The sequence below is a fragment of the Mauremys reevesii genome, linkage group 1 (assembly GCF_016161935.1).
Source record: "Mauremys reevesii isolate NIE-2019 linkage group 1, ASM1616193v1, whole genome shotgun sequence".
NCBI lineage: Eukaryota > Metazoa > Chordata > Testudines > Geoemydidae > Mauremys > Mauremys reevesii.
The window spans coordinates 250,933,587-250,948,787 of record NC_052623.1 but is presented as its reverse complement, the minus strand read 5'-3'; the positions used below and the strand labels follow the sequence as shown (position 1 = coordinate 250,948,787).

At 42.2% G+C, this 15,201-nt stretch overlaps 1 protein-coding gene across 12 annotated transcripts in view; it reads left to right on the top strand.

Annotated features, from left to right (window-relative positions):
* ERC1 (ELKS/RAB6-interacting/CAST family member 1) overlaps window positions 1-15,201 on the top strand; it is a 562,177-nt gene that overhangs the window by 281,113 nt on the left and 265,863 nt on the right. For all 12 annotated transcript variants that reach the window (XM_039546718.1, XM_039546709.1, XM_039546701.1 and 9 more), the window contains one exon: window positions 10,444-10,579. In XM_039546718.1, the coding sequence (XP_039402652.1) occupies window positions 10,444-10,579 (136 nt within the window). The remainder of the gene's footprint in view (window positions 1-10,443; window positions 10,580-15,201) is intronic.

Sequence of the window (15,201 nt, the reverse complement as noted above, 5' to 3'; positions counted from 1 at the left end):
CTGTTTTGAAGACAGTTGTTTTCTTTATTAGCTTTTCTGTGGTACTCCTCATTATAGTACCTGAGTGCTTCACAAATATTAATGAATATGCAGCACCCTTGTGAGAAGAAGCAATGGTAATATCCCCAATTTACAGATGGGGAATTCAGGCACAGAGATAAATTCAAAAGTTTCCAATAATTTTGGGTGCCTAATTTGAGATGACTAGACCTGATTCATCAGAGAATTTAGCATAATATAGTAGTTTATATGTTCAGAGCACAGTTCCCATTGACTTCAGTTGTAGCTATGAGTGCTCAGCACTTCTGCAGATCAGACCACAGGGTATCAAGTTTGGTTCACAGAAAATGACGTGTACAAAATTAGTGACCCCTGTAAAGTCTGGTTTAAGAGACTTGCTTAGGATCACATAGGAACTCTGTGGCAGAGGCAAGGATAGCGTCCAGTTTTCCAGGGCCGCATTCACATAAAGACCATCCTTTGTCTTCCTGCTTCGTTCACTACACGCCTTCCAACTTCTGCAACAAATGACACAGGTATCCTGCAGGCAACATCCTCTTTTATTACATAGTCCTGATTTGTCCCCGATCAGGTCCATCCTGTGCACTGAAAGAAGAAAGGGTTTGTTGAAAAAATAGTATGTGATCAGGATGGACAGATTAAGGTTGCATAGAGAATCTTAAATCTGGCGTGTCCTAAATTTTGAGTGCTTAACTTTGCAACTTCAACATTCTTCTAATGTAGGGTTTTTCATGTAATTTACTGCCATTTTTGTTTGTTTTTTAAGAAAGGGGAAAAAACACTATCATATGAAACCACATTGATGCCCCTAAACTTCGGAACTGGTAGATCTACAGCACACTTCTCATCCACTTGGACTAAATGAGTAATTCTCAGCAGTAGAAGACTGTCATTTTGTGTGTTGACTAGCACTAGTAAGGGATGAAAAACACACTTTGCCAGTGGGCTTCAGAAGTATTTGCTGGCAGGAGGGGAAATGTTGGGACATAGGAATCCGTGGTTTGATTCAGGTTCTGTAGGGTAGTGTATTCTGTTGGTTATAAACTCTTCTATTCCCCCCCCCCCAGCTTGTCCTTATCTCTCTCTGCTCCTATGCTCTCCCCATCAGATCATGCCCCTATTCCATCCCATTTGCAAGAGGTCTGTTAGCTGTCAGTCTCTGCCATAGAATCTGCTTAATTTCAGCAGTGAGTTAGATTGATTCTTCTTTGAGTTCTTGCTCATATCAATTCCAAGTAGGTGTGTGTGTGTGCCACGTGCACAGTCATCAGAAGACTTTCCCCCTAACAGTAACTGTTGGGTCGGCTGTGGCGCCCCGGAGTCACGCCTTCATATTGGTGTATGTAGGTCCCTGCTGACCTGCTGCCTCTTCAGTTCCTTCTTACCATCCGTGACGGTCATTGGAGCTGCTTTCTTCTCTCTTGCTATGGCAAATGATCCCCTAATGGACTTTTTCTTTGTAGCCGTAAATAGTTAACATACAGTTAGTGTTTTCAAATAGTTTTATAATTAGATAAGTTTCTGTTGGGGTTTCTCCCACCACGTTCTTTCCCTCTCAGAAGCCTATGCCAAGGGGAGACCCTCACGACTCCTGCTTAAAGTGCTTGGGGGAGGCCCACCAGACCAACAGACATAAGATCTGCAAAGGCTTCTTTCCAAGAAACAAAAAAGTAGAGGGACTTTAGGTTGAAATGACTCCTCGTGGAGTCAGCTCTCCATCCCCAGCCCTCATTGGACCTGAATTCAGCACTTTGGTGCAGAGTGCACCAACCTCAGTAAGAGAGGCTGCAGTGACGAAAAAGGACTCAAGGTCTAGAGACCCTCGGCATCGCCACACTCTGGCACTGAAGACCTGCTCCGCAGCTACCCTGCATCACTTGCATTCGCCGGTGCCACAGAAGAAACATGCTAGTGGAGTGTGTCCCATACTGGGACACTCAGCCTCTGCTCCAACTAAACTGGCACCGTTGACTCCAGCCTCTCAGAGAGGTCCATTGAGTCTGGTTCTAGTGGACTCCCCCAAGCAGGAAAACCAGGTAGAGGAGCTGTATGTTCCATCCACCCTGGACATGTTTGAGGTGGGCCAGGAACCTTATAGCAATGACAGTTCCACAGTCCCCAGCACTGACACTGCAGAAAAGCGCTGTGCCTTCCAAGGGCAAACCAGCCATGATGCAGCACTGGTTGCCCTCCCCTCAGCACCGCTCTCCGTCACCACCCCAGTCACCGAGGTTAAACTTTGTCTTCAGATTCAGAACCGGAGTCGTAAGTCTCAAAGCGGAGACGGCACTGCTCTCAACACCGTTCAAGGCAGGAAGAGGGGCAACAAATTCCCATGATGCCCTGGCTACCCCAATGGCAGGTGCCAACACAGTGGCCCATCTGGACCCCATGGTCATATCATCAAGCCCAGGGGCTGGGCTCCAGATTGCTGTCGATCACCTTGGAAAGGCGGGCTCCCCTGACATCTTCTATGGCATGAGAACCTTTGCATGGCTTGAACACCAACACCCAAGCTGGCACCGCGGCCATAACCAATGCCAGCACAGAGACAGGGACTGCACAAGAACCGCACAAGAAACATCAGCACAGGAGGATCCCCGTGAATTTGGAAGGTCAAGAGAATCCGGTGCCACCAAGGGCATCATCCTCATCCTCCCCAGATGAGGCAGTAGCCGTCTCTTCTGCCACATTGCTGGCTATGGACAACAGAGCTCACCAGGAGCTATTCAGAAGGGTGGCACAAAACTTGGGCCTCCAGGCAGAGAAAGTGTCAGAGAAGACGACTGATCCTATGAGGGTATTCTGACTCCCGAGGGTCCTTCAAGAGTGCCCTTGCCCCTGATTAAGACCATCCAAAACACTACCAAGACCCTATGGCAGACTCTTTCCCCCCACAGCCAAAGAGGTGGAAAGAAAGTATTTTGTACCCCTGTGCGGGTACAACTTATTTACCCACCCTCAACTGGGAACACTAGTCGTGGCAGCTGCAAATGAGAAAGAGAGGCAATGTCAGCAGGGACCAACACCCAAATCTAAGGAGGCAAGGAAGCTAGACCTCTTCAGCCGTAAAGTCTATTCCAGCTTCAGGATCAGCAAGCGGTCCTCATCGCTATAATTTTAACTCTTGGAACACTAAGTTCAAAAAGTTGCTTCCAGCTGAATCTTGGTCAGATTTTGGGGCCGTCCTCGAGGAGGGCAAGGTTACAGAAAGGACCTCCTTGCAAGCTGCACTGGGTTCAACAACCCACACAGTGTCGACTGCTATAGCCATGCAAAGGAGCTCAGGGCTGCAGATTTCAGGCCTCCCACACAACATCCAACAAACAATTCAAGACATGCCCTTCATTGGCTCAGGTTTGTTCTCAGAACAGACAGACTCTAAGCTCCATTGTCTCAAGGACTCCTGGGCAACACTGAACTCTGGGGCTCCATACACCAGCCCCACTAAAAAAGTATTTTAAACCTCAGCCTCCACCACGCTTCTCCCCCATTCCTCCCAGACAAGATTACAATAGAAAGTGGGGCAGGAGTAATAGACGAAATCCTTTACAGCCCTCTTCCAACCAGGGCCAGGGCTCGACAAGGCAGTCTTCAGTTCCCAAGCAAAACTTTTGAAGGTGCTCCCAGGGGCCATGCACTAGGCAGAATCCCGGATCCTGTTCCCCATTTCATTAATCGTCTATCCAATTTCAAACATGCCTGGGCCTGAATCACTTTGGACCAATGGGTCATACACATGGTAGAATTGGATGTTCTCTCCAATTCTGTTCCCTTCTTCCCTCCCATCCCCCTTCTCTGTCCCTCTTTAGGGACCCTTCTCACGCGCAACTTCTCATACAGGAGGTGCAAACGCTCCTAGAAGCCAGAGTGATAAAGGATGTCCCTCAGGAGTTCAGGGGCAAGGGGATTGTTTATTCCTGACATTTCCTGGAAAAGTTGAAGGTCTGCATGGTCTCCCTGACTTCATTATTTCTTCCCTGGATTCGGGGGACTGGTACGCTGTCCTCAACTTGAAAGTCACGTACTTTCACATGTCAATAGTACCGTCACATGGGCAGTTCCTCCACTTTTTGGTCAGCAACACCCATTATCAGTTTAGAATACTCCCCTTTGGCCTATCGGCAGCCCCTTAGGTGTTCACCAAGTGCATGTCGGTTGTAGCCGCCTTCCTGAGGAGGTTAAGGATAATCTAGGCATGGCCCAATATCTAAACAAATACTTTGCCTCAGTCTTTAATGAGGCTAATGAGGAGCTTAGGGACAATGGTAGGATGAAAAATGGGAATGAGTATCAGAGGGGTAGCCTTGTTAGTCTAGATCTGTAAAAGCAGCAAAGAGTCCTGTAGCACCTTAGAGACTAACAGACATGAATGGGAATGAGGATATGCAGGTAGATATTACCACATCCGAGGTAGAAGCCAAACTCAAACAGCTTAATGGGACTAAATCGGGGGACCCAGATAATCTTCATCCAAGAATATTAAAGGAACTGGCACATGAAATTCCAAGCCCATTAGCAAGAATGTTTAATGAATCTGTAAACTCAGGGGTTGTACCGTATGACTGGAGAATTGCTGACATAGTTCCTGTCTTTAAGAAAGGGGGAAAAAAGTGATCCGGGCAACTACAGGCCTGTTAGTTTGACATCTGTTGTATGCAAGGTTTTGGGGGAAAAAATTGAAGGAGAAAGTAGTTAAGGACATTGAGGTCAATGGTAATTGGGACAAATTACAACATGGTTTTATAAAAGGTAGATTGTGCCAAACCAACCTGATCTCTTTCTTTGAGAAGTATCAGAGGGGTAGCCGTGTTACTCTGGATCTGTAAAAGCAGCAGAGTGTCCTGTGGCACCTTATAGACTAACAGACGTATTAGAGCATGAGCTTTCGTGGGTGAATACCCACTTCATCGGATGCATGTAGTGGGGCGTGACTCTGGGGACCTCCACAGACAACCCACAGATAACCTGCCAACCTGAAGCATATTCTCACCAGTAACTGCACACTGCACCATAGTAACTCTAACTCAGGAACCAATCCATGCAACAAACCTCGATGCCAACTACAAATGCCACATTTGGCAGAGCAGTGCTGCAATTTGTGATCTGCTGAACTCTGACCTCTCCTCCTAGGAGATTCTTGGGAGTCACCTATTTGAGTAAGCACTCGAAGAAGAAAAACTGATTATCTACCTTCTCATAACTGTTGCTCTTGGAGATGTGTTCTTCATATCCATTCTAAGACCCACCCGCCTGCCCCTCTGTCAGAGTATCTGGCAAGAAGGAACTGAAGAGGCAGCGGGTTGACAGGGACCTATATACACCGCCATGAAGGCGTGACTCCGGGGGCCTCCTCAGCCAATGCAACGGGTCCCGCTAGGGCAAAAACCTTCCAACAATTGTGCATGTGGCACACATGCACCTACTTGGAATGGACATGAGCAACACATCTCAAAGAACAACAGTTACGAGAAGGTAGGTAACTGTTTTTTCCTGTGAGTCCAAAATTTCAGAGTCTTTGAGATGAAATGCACTATATAAATGTTGCTCTGGTTCCAGCTCTCCGGAAGCAGAGTTCTCTGAAGGAAAGGGAAGAGTCTTCTTTGTATAGTGAGTTTTACACACACTTTTCTGTGCAAAAAATTGGGAAATAGTTGAAGGGCATACATTGGGCATGTATAACAAGCCTTCATATATAGAAATGTAGGGCTGGAAGTGCTCAAGAGGTTATCAAGTCCAGCTCCGTGCACTGAGGCAGGATGAAATAAACCTAGAACATCCCTGACATGTTTTTTTCCAACCTGTTCTTAAAAATCTCCAGTGATGGGGATTCCATAACCTTCCTTGGAATCTGTTCCAGAGCTTAACTACACTTATAATTAGAAAGTTTTTTTCCTAATATCTAACCTAAATGTCCCTTGCTGCAGAGTAAGCCCATTACTATTTTGTCCTGTGTTCAGTGGACATGGAGAATAATTGATCACCATCCTCTTTATAAGAGCCCTTAACATATTTGAAGACTCTTTAGGTCCCTCCCTCAGTCTTCTTTTCTCAAGACGATCCATGCACAGTTTTTTAACCTTTCTTCATAGATCATTTTCTAAACCTTTTATCATTTTTGTTGCTCTTCTCTAGATTTTCTCCAATTTGTCCATATCTTTCCTGAATTGTGGCATCCAGAATTGGACATAGCACTCCAGCTGAGGCCTCACTAATGCCAAGTAGAGCAGAAAAATTACCTCCTGCATCTTGCATCCAACATTCCTGTTAATACACCCTGGAATAATATTAGCCTTTTTGGCGGCTGCATCACATTGTTTACTCGTATTCAATTTATGATCCACTATTCAGATCCTTTTTATGAGTACTAGCACTTACCTTGTTGTCCCCCATTTTGTAGTTGTGAATTTGATTTTTCTTCCTAAATGAAGTACCTTGCACTTGTCTTCATTTAATTTCATCTTGTTGATTTCAGACCAATTCTCCAATTTATCAAGGTCATTTTGGATTCTAATCCTGTCCTTCAAAGTGCTTGCAGCTCTTCCCCTCTTGAGATCATTTACAATTTTTACAAGCATTCTCTCTGCTCCAAGTCACTAATGAAAATATTGAATTGTACCAGACCCAGCACCAACCCCTCTGGACTCACTAGATATGCTGTCCCATTTTGACAGTTACCATTGATAACTACTTTTTTAATACAATCTTTCAATTAGTTGTGCATCCACCTTATAGTAATTTCATCTAGCTCACATTTCCCTAGTTTGCTTATGAGAATGTCATATGGGACTGTGTAAAAAGCCTTACTAAAATCAAGATATGTCACATCTGCTGCTGCTGCTGCTTCCCCCCGATCCACTAGGGCAGTAAACCTGTCAGAGAAAGAAATTAGGTTGGTTTGGCATGATTTGTTCTTGACAAATACATGCTGGCTATTCCTTATAACCCTATTATCCTCTAGGTACTTATAAATTGATTGTTCATTGGTTTATTCCAGTATCTTTCCAGGTATCGAAGTTAGGCTGATTGTTCTATAACTCTACAGGTCCTCTTTGTTCTACTTTTTAAAGATAGGTACTATGTTTGCCCTTCTCCCATCCTCCATGAGCTCTTGAAGAGAATTGCCACCAGTTCCAAGATTGCTTCAGCAAGTTCCTTAAGTATCCTAGGATGAATTTTATCAGGCCCTATCAGCTTGAAGACATCTAACTATTCTTTAAATTGTTCTTTTTCTGTTTTGGCTTGCATTCCTTTTATTATTAAAATATTAATTTTCTTGAGTATCTGGTGACAATTAACCTTTTGAGTGAAGACTGAAACAAAATAGGCATTAACCACCTCAGCCTGTTTGATGTAATCAGTTATTAGCTCTGCCGCCACACTAAGTAGAAGACCTACACTTTCCTTCATCTTACTCTTGCTCCTAATGTGTTCAAAGAACTTCTTAGTAGATTTTATGTCCCTTCTTAAGCATAACTCATTTTGCGCCTTAGCCAAGGGCGGCTCTAGCCATTTTGCCGCCCCAAGCACGGCGGCACACCGCGGGGGGCGCTCTGCCGGTCTCCGGTCCCACGGCTCCAGTGGACCTCCCGCAGGCGACCGGCAGAGCACCCCCCGCGGCATGCCGCCCCAAGCCTGCACTTGGCGTGCTGGGGCCTAGAGCCGCCCCTGGCCTTAGTCTTTTTTATTTCGTCCCTATATGGTTGTGCTGTTCGTTTGTCCTCCTCATTAGCAATTGGTCTGTGTTTCCACTTTTTGTAGGATTCCTTTTTGATTTTCAGGTCATTAAGGAGTTCCCGATCGGAGCCATTTTGGCCTTTTACTGTTCTTTCTGTCTTTCCTTCAGATTGGAATAATTGGCAGTTTCGTGTTTAATAATTTTATCACTTAGATTTTCTTCCCACGAGATCTTACCTATCAGTTCTGAGTTTGTTGAAGTCTGCTTTTTTAAAGTCCATTGTCCTTATCCTGCTTATGATCATCTGTGCTTCTATTGGCAGGGTAAGAGGCAACATGCAGTTCATGTGGGATATGAAAGAGGCTGGGTCACATTCCCCACACCTTCCCAGTTACTTCACTTTTTCAAGTTATAGGTTTCTTTGCCCAACGCACATGTGACCTGTCCTTTTTTTTTTTTTTTTTTTTTTACAATAGTTGAACCATTACAGCCAAGTTTACTATGAATCCCTATCTCATTCAAGGTCTTCACTAGAGCCACATGATTTTTTCCATCAAAGATACAGTAGGATTGCCCTAGGTTGCACTTTATGCAGCTTCCATAACTCTGGCTTGGATCAAGTGGTTTAAGGCACTAGGGAGTTGCATGGGCTCTCTCTAAATCTGCCTTTAGGAAGTACTTATGTTTCCCTTAGAATTTCTGGCTGACTGCTTCTTCAACATTCAGATGATCCTTTACATACACTATGGCAGCCAATTCATTAGCAATTCTTGCTTTTTGGCTCAGACCCTGGGCAGCAAACTTCACGTCAAAAGTTCATTTAATCAGCTTGCTTTTCAAGAGAGACCTTTTAATGCAGAGGACTTGGACTTTGCAGAAGATAATCTATTTTTTATTTTAATCAGTGGTATGCCTTTATTTCTGTAGTTCAGCGTGCACCAGAAAATAGTGATAACAAGGAATACTTTTCTAATGGATAAATTTAGCTTCATCAAATTTATCAAAACAAATCCATACACATATCCTTAATGTAGGAATGTAATTAGCATACCCATGTGAAACTGTGTGTTTTGGGATTATTTAACGATATTTTCTATAAATTAACTCTGCTTTCTATCTTTATTTAACAGTACAGAAATAACTCTGTGTTGTACAAGCTCAGTTCAGTGCTGACAAAGTATTTCAGAAAAGTAATGTAATCACTGAGCAGATCAGCTTTCAGAGTGGACTCAGTGCCCATTACCATGGTGCAGCACTAGCCCAGAGCAACTTATCAATTATACTACTCGTGTCCATGTAGTATCCCTAGTAGAATCAGCTGTATTGTTTTGGAAAGGGCACTTATAAGTACACCAATGATTCTATAATGTCATAAGCAGAGGACTTCCTCTTCCATATTTCTCAAGACACCTCATCTTGGTCATCTTCCTTGATTGAGAAGAGCTAGAAGAGACTGTCTCTGGAAGCCATCAGCACTGTTCTTTTCTCTGTGATGAGAGTGTCTGCAAAGCAGCAGCAATGAGTTTGCTATCGATGCAGTTACTCCAGCCCCAGCTGGCTTAGGGAGCAAAAACCACAGCCTAGGAATTGAACCCAAATTCTTTGTATGGCACTGCAGAGCACTGACCAGCCTATAAATCAGTTAATTGGTGTATACTGCGAAGAGGTAATCTCTTCGTTGTGAGCTCTGAAGGAAATATCAAAGCAGCCAAAGCTGTTTGTGATCTATTCTAAATGTCTTTCTGAAATGCTATCAGAAGGAACATTCTTCTCCTTCTGTGTGTGTGATGCACCAAAAAGGAAGCTAGTTTATGATTTTTTTCTCTAAACATTAAATTAAAGAGTTCTCTATGCTAGTTGTATGATATTTGGGGGGAAAGCTTGGGACTAAAGAATCTGTTTTTTATTCCAGAGTCCAAACTCCAAATGTAATTATGGAGAAAAGGGCTGAGGAAGCAAAGCTGGTCTGTTTTATTTTGATTGGACAAAAAGTTTAGACTTAAGTTTTCTGTGGTCAGGAGACTGAGATTAAAGGGTCTGTAATTAGGTTCCATACTCCATGTGTCTTAATGCCCAGAAAGGCCAAACCCCTGCTGCGGGCAATGGTAGATGCCAGAACCATCAAGAATAATTCACAGATGCAAGTGAAAAAGGAAATTATGCACACTTTCTTGTCTCTCTAAGATGGGGGTGGGGAATATACCACAAAATATCTAGTAAACAAGTAGAATTTGAGGTTGGAGAAAATAGTTTTACTGCTTCAAGCAGATGGCCTGGACCTTGAAGATGTTCCTGTATGTTTGAGTTGTGGGATTTTTTTTAAAATTCCTCTTACTACTCCCACCCCCTTGAATAAAGTACAATGGTGTACACAAGATAATATGGGTTTCTATATATGTGTATAATACACTATGACGAGTCACCAGAGAGCAGGTATGTCTTTAATCAACGAGTCCTACAGATGTAGCGGTTTGAAATTTTAGATTAATGGGGTGATGCAATCTGAGATTACTCCAGGAACTTCCAGTCACTTCTCTTAATAGTGGTGAGTAAACTGAAGTGTTCTTTAAATGGAGTTTACAGTTGAGTGTGGGTTGGAAGCTGAAGTGTTTGTGGACTTCTGCAAGATGAGGAAGAATGTTTCTGGTCTTTCAACTGTTCTTAGGTCCAGGTCACACAAGAGCCAGGACTGACTGAAAACGTATTCTGGATTTTGCTCTGAGTGTTTGTTTTTTACTTCACAGGCAAGTCAAAGACCAAAATAAGAAGGTAGCAAACCTGAAGCACAAAGAGCAAGTGGAGAAAAAGAAGAGTGCACAGATGCTAGAAGAGGCCAGACGGAGGGAGGACAATCTCAATGACAGCTCCCAACAGCTTCAGGTAGCATAAAAATCTGAACTGGGAGGATATGGCTGATAGCCAGTCTTCTCTCCTTTGTATGCGTGTGTGCTTTCTCTCTCCTCTTCCCTGCACCTGGTGCCTTGCCTTTAATTGGTTTGTGTTTAAAAGAACAGTTTTATTCCACAGCACTGCGGATAGCTGCCTCTGGCTTCTGCTTCTGCAGTTTCATTCATTTTTATGGTAAGTAAACAGGGATTCAATTGAACTATAAAGTGGGTCGCTGGAATGGTTTTATCAAATGGATATTACGATTGGGATGTTGATTTCTGCATCATAACTACTTCTAAGGACTTCTTTCTTTAGTTGCTTTGGGGTATTTTCCAAAAGGATTGACCTTATTTTGCTGGATTTTCTTCATTAAATAAAGGATGAAACACACGACAGCATCAGTAAGTATTCCTGTGGCAATGGAAATGTATTGTGGGTCATGTGGAGGATCACATGTTTTCTGTGATTACCAAGAGCTTCCAGTTGGCACCGAATCCTACTCCACTCCTCATCAGTTCCAGATGTACCCACTAGTCTGCTACATATTTCCCTCTACCCATTAAACTGTCAACGCACTGCTGTATCACCACCTATAAAGTCACCAGCCTCCCACAAAATGGTACAGACAAAATAAAGTTGGCAATTTGAAAGCAAGAGAAACACTTTTCCATTCACCGAACTTTGATACCAACATCAGAAGTTATGTCAAACAGTGAATAATCAAGTGCTGTAATATCACTGTTATAACTGCTACAGTGAAGTAAGGGTAGAGAATGAAGAGAGTTCAAAAAACTTTCAAGTAAAATTGCTTTAGTATTTCAAAATAATTGCAGCTTTTAAAAAATCATTTTCTTTTCCTTTCCCCATCGTAAGTATAATGTGGAAGTAGTCTGCCTTTTAAGTCATATTCTAAAAGTTATGATTTCTAACACTCTGTAGATCAATCCTTTTTGTAAATATTTTGCTTGACTTTGCACAATTGGTCCAACCCTGACCACGGCTATCTCATTATTCTCAGGTATTTGATATCATTCAACTAATAAAGACATAGGACATAATCCTAATTGTTCATTAGAAGGCAAATTCCCCAGTTAATTTAAATTGCGAGTTTTTTGCTCTATTCTGTGGGAGTCTGGTGGGGTGATTCAGCCCTTTCAGTACTTCAGGGAGAGCTACAGAGATATGGGTCTGTCCCTGTGTACAATGTTCTCGGCCGTGCCATCTTGTGGTTTTTCCATCAATGCCAGTCCTGTACAGAACATGCGTTCAAAGAGTTAACTTCCAAGTGCACATAGTGATCTCATGACTAGACTTTTTTAAAGCCTTGGATATGGGAGTTCTACAGCTGCTAATGCATTCTGTGGGTACAATGCTACAGAAATCCACAAGGCCCTAGTTATGTGACAGCATATGTTCAGACTACAAAATCCTCTTTGTATTTGTAAAGTCTTTTAAAAATTTTCCTTGAAGATTTTTTTTGTTTACTTAGGTTTTTGAACAATGCTTATGTAAATATTCTGAAAACATGTGTATTTGATGTCTGAGTTGTTAATCTAGTGCATGGTGGTACTTATCAAGTTGTGCCATCCCAGGTAGGTTGTCATTTCTGTTGTGCAATGATTCCAGGTTTCAAAAGTGCACTCTTTTTTCTCACTTGTTTCTTCCTTTTCATCACTATTTCCCTCCCATGCAAATGGAGCATATAGGGAAGGGTAGACTGAAATTTGTCCTTTTATTGTGGCTCACAACTCCTTATTTACATGTTAAAGATGTTGGCTTAGTCCTAGAAGTGATATGGTATATAATGTTTTCTGTAAAGTTATACAGTTCTGGACAGAAAATGGCATTCTGCTCACTGATGTGACACTTGATTTCTGTGCAGAATATTTTCCTCTGAAAATTCACTGACAAATTGTAGTATGCTTGGTAATTGCCACACACAGAGATTCACATAATGTTACTCAGATTATTGTGGATTTGTGCAGTGATAGGGGGAAGAGATGTCAGGTGACAAGCTTTTGCTCAGAAATCAAGCATCAGGTCAAGGAAAAGTGTAATTTCTTTCCTGAATTGTCTAAATAGTGTATAGATATCCTTTTACAGAGAACTGGTTTGTCACTCATACTTTGTATGGTCAGATGTGGCCTTGTAGATGTGAACTGGGACTCAGGAGACCTGGATTTTGTTTCTGTCTCAGCCACTGGCCTGCTGGGTGACCATGGGAAAGCTACGTCACCTTCCTGTGGCCTCACTTTCCCCACCTTTTGTAAAGTGCTTTGAGATCTTCTGATGAAAAGTGCTATATAAGAGCTAGGTAGTATTATGATTCCTTACTGTACTTATGGATCATTTGTGCAGTAAAGGTGTCATGGAACAGTGTATTTCTGAAAATATGTACAAATATTAATTGGCATATTTTTAGTATGAAAACTTACAGATTTAAAATTTGAATCTGCAAATAAGTAACCAGCTTAAATCTATGAATTAGAATCTAGGAATAAGTAACCAGTTTCCTGTAATAGGGAAGGAAATTAAATGAATTGGATGACCTTTTTACTCTATTGTTATTATCTGAAAGGTTGGCTTTTCAATATTGATTTGGATTCCTATAATAGCACCAAGACAACTGAATAAAGAAAGAAACAAAACCTGAGAAGGGGAATGCCACAGTATATAATTTGTTGGCATATTATCTACTCCTTGTGATGATCCAGCCCTTTCATTTTGAGACAGATGACTGCGGTAACTTCTTGTACTGTACATCTTGCCAGTGAAACTTGTAGCGTGTTATATTCTGCTTAATCAGGCATAAATAAATTTCAGATAAAAATATGCATTGGCAGAAGCGTATGAGAACTCAGGATTGGCATAGCATGAGCTGATGCACAAATAAGACTTTAAGATATGTACAGAAGTCTGTACAGAATTAGCTTTATTTGGTTATGATCAATGTCATTCTCGCTTTAATGGTTATAACCTCTCCCCACCCAAAGCCTTCAAAAATGTACATTGCTGTGAAATTATAAAATTTGATTGTTTATTTGACAAGGACAAAGGAGCCTTTTCCAGCTTATGCAGCGTTCTTTTGGTGTGGTGTGGTGGTTTTTTTTTTTTTTGGTTTTTTTTTTGCTTTTTTGGTATGATAGATTGGGTTGTTTGAGAGTTTGTTGTTGGGGGTATGGGGCGGGGGGGGGGAATGATATGGCTTTTTCAGGGTTTCTTTGTAATGGTCCCCAGCAGTTAGCCATTCAAAATGTGTACACTGCAACACTCATAAAGGTCAATTGGATTAAGGAGAGGTAAGAAGTTTCATGAAAACCAGTCCCTTTGTTACCGGTATGTCAGCTTCCTGTCACCTGGATGCCAGCATTATAGAGAGCCTTTCCCCATGTTCACAGAAGGGTGAAGTGAACGCTTTCATTCAGAGATGAAAAAGGGTTTTAGATGTAAATAAAAATATCAGACTAAAGTAAAATGTGGAGTGTTTAATGCAAGGGGCTGGTCCAATAAAACCCTTTCCTTTAGGAGGGCTCTCTGCTTGCAGCTTGACTCTCTAGGACTTCAGCATTTTGGTTTCCTGGAAGTAGAATCTACCAAATACCACATTTCAGTTCCTTAGACATGGAAGCCTGTCTTTTCCTTAGTCTCTCAGGAACACTGTTTGCTAATTGATTAAAAAAATTAAATCGGGGGGGAAATATATATATTTTATATGCAAACATTGTTGGGTTTGGGGTCAGGACACATACGCACCAATTTCAGATAATTTTGGTCTTGGTGGTTTTGGCTGGAATTAATAATAAGACATTATGAAATGCTTAAAAATATGATATCCGTATTCCTAAACTGGCCATCTGCAATCCAGCCGAATAAACATGCTTTCAAGCACATATTCCACTCCTGTCTCTGCCCCTAACAGGCCTGTGGTTTCTTTCTTCCTGAGTCCAGTAACAAACTATTCGTTTATAGAGAGAGCTCTGATGATGGAAATTTGGCATTTTGGGGAGCGCGGGCGGGGAGAGTGTGGGGGGAGGGGAGCCACCGGAAGAATGGAAACCATAACATCTCAATTCTGTTGAACTGGATAAACGGGTTTCTAAATTTGTCCCTCCATTCTGGGTTCCCTTAAAACCACAATTCTCCAGAGTTCTGAGAGGTTAACGAGTGCCTGGTCTATAACTGGATGATAAAATAGGCTTCTGGTCCTAAGTAGAAAAGGGCAACATAAAAACTTTTGCTTCAAGGAACTGGCAAATCGGCACAGACCCATTGGAAAACATCTGAAATCATGAAAGTTTCATGAAATATTGAGTGGATATTCAAGAGCAGGGTCTGTTGGAGTTTTCAGGCAGAAGTAGGAGGATGCTGTCAGTGTTTCAGTTCTAGCATCATCTTTGAGCCTTTCGTGACTGTTGCTAAGCACTTGTGTATTGAAGTAATATCTAGCGTAATAGGTTTCAGAGTGGTAGCCGTGTTAGTCTGTATCAGCAAAAACAACAAGAAGTCCTTGTGGCACCTTAGAGACTAAGAAATTTATTTGGGCATAAGCTTTCATGGGCTAAAACCCATTTCATCAGATGCATGGAGTGAAAAATACAGTAAGCAGTATATAT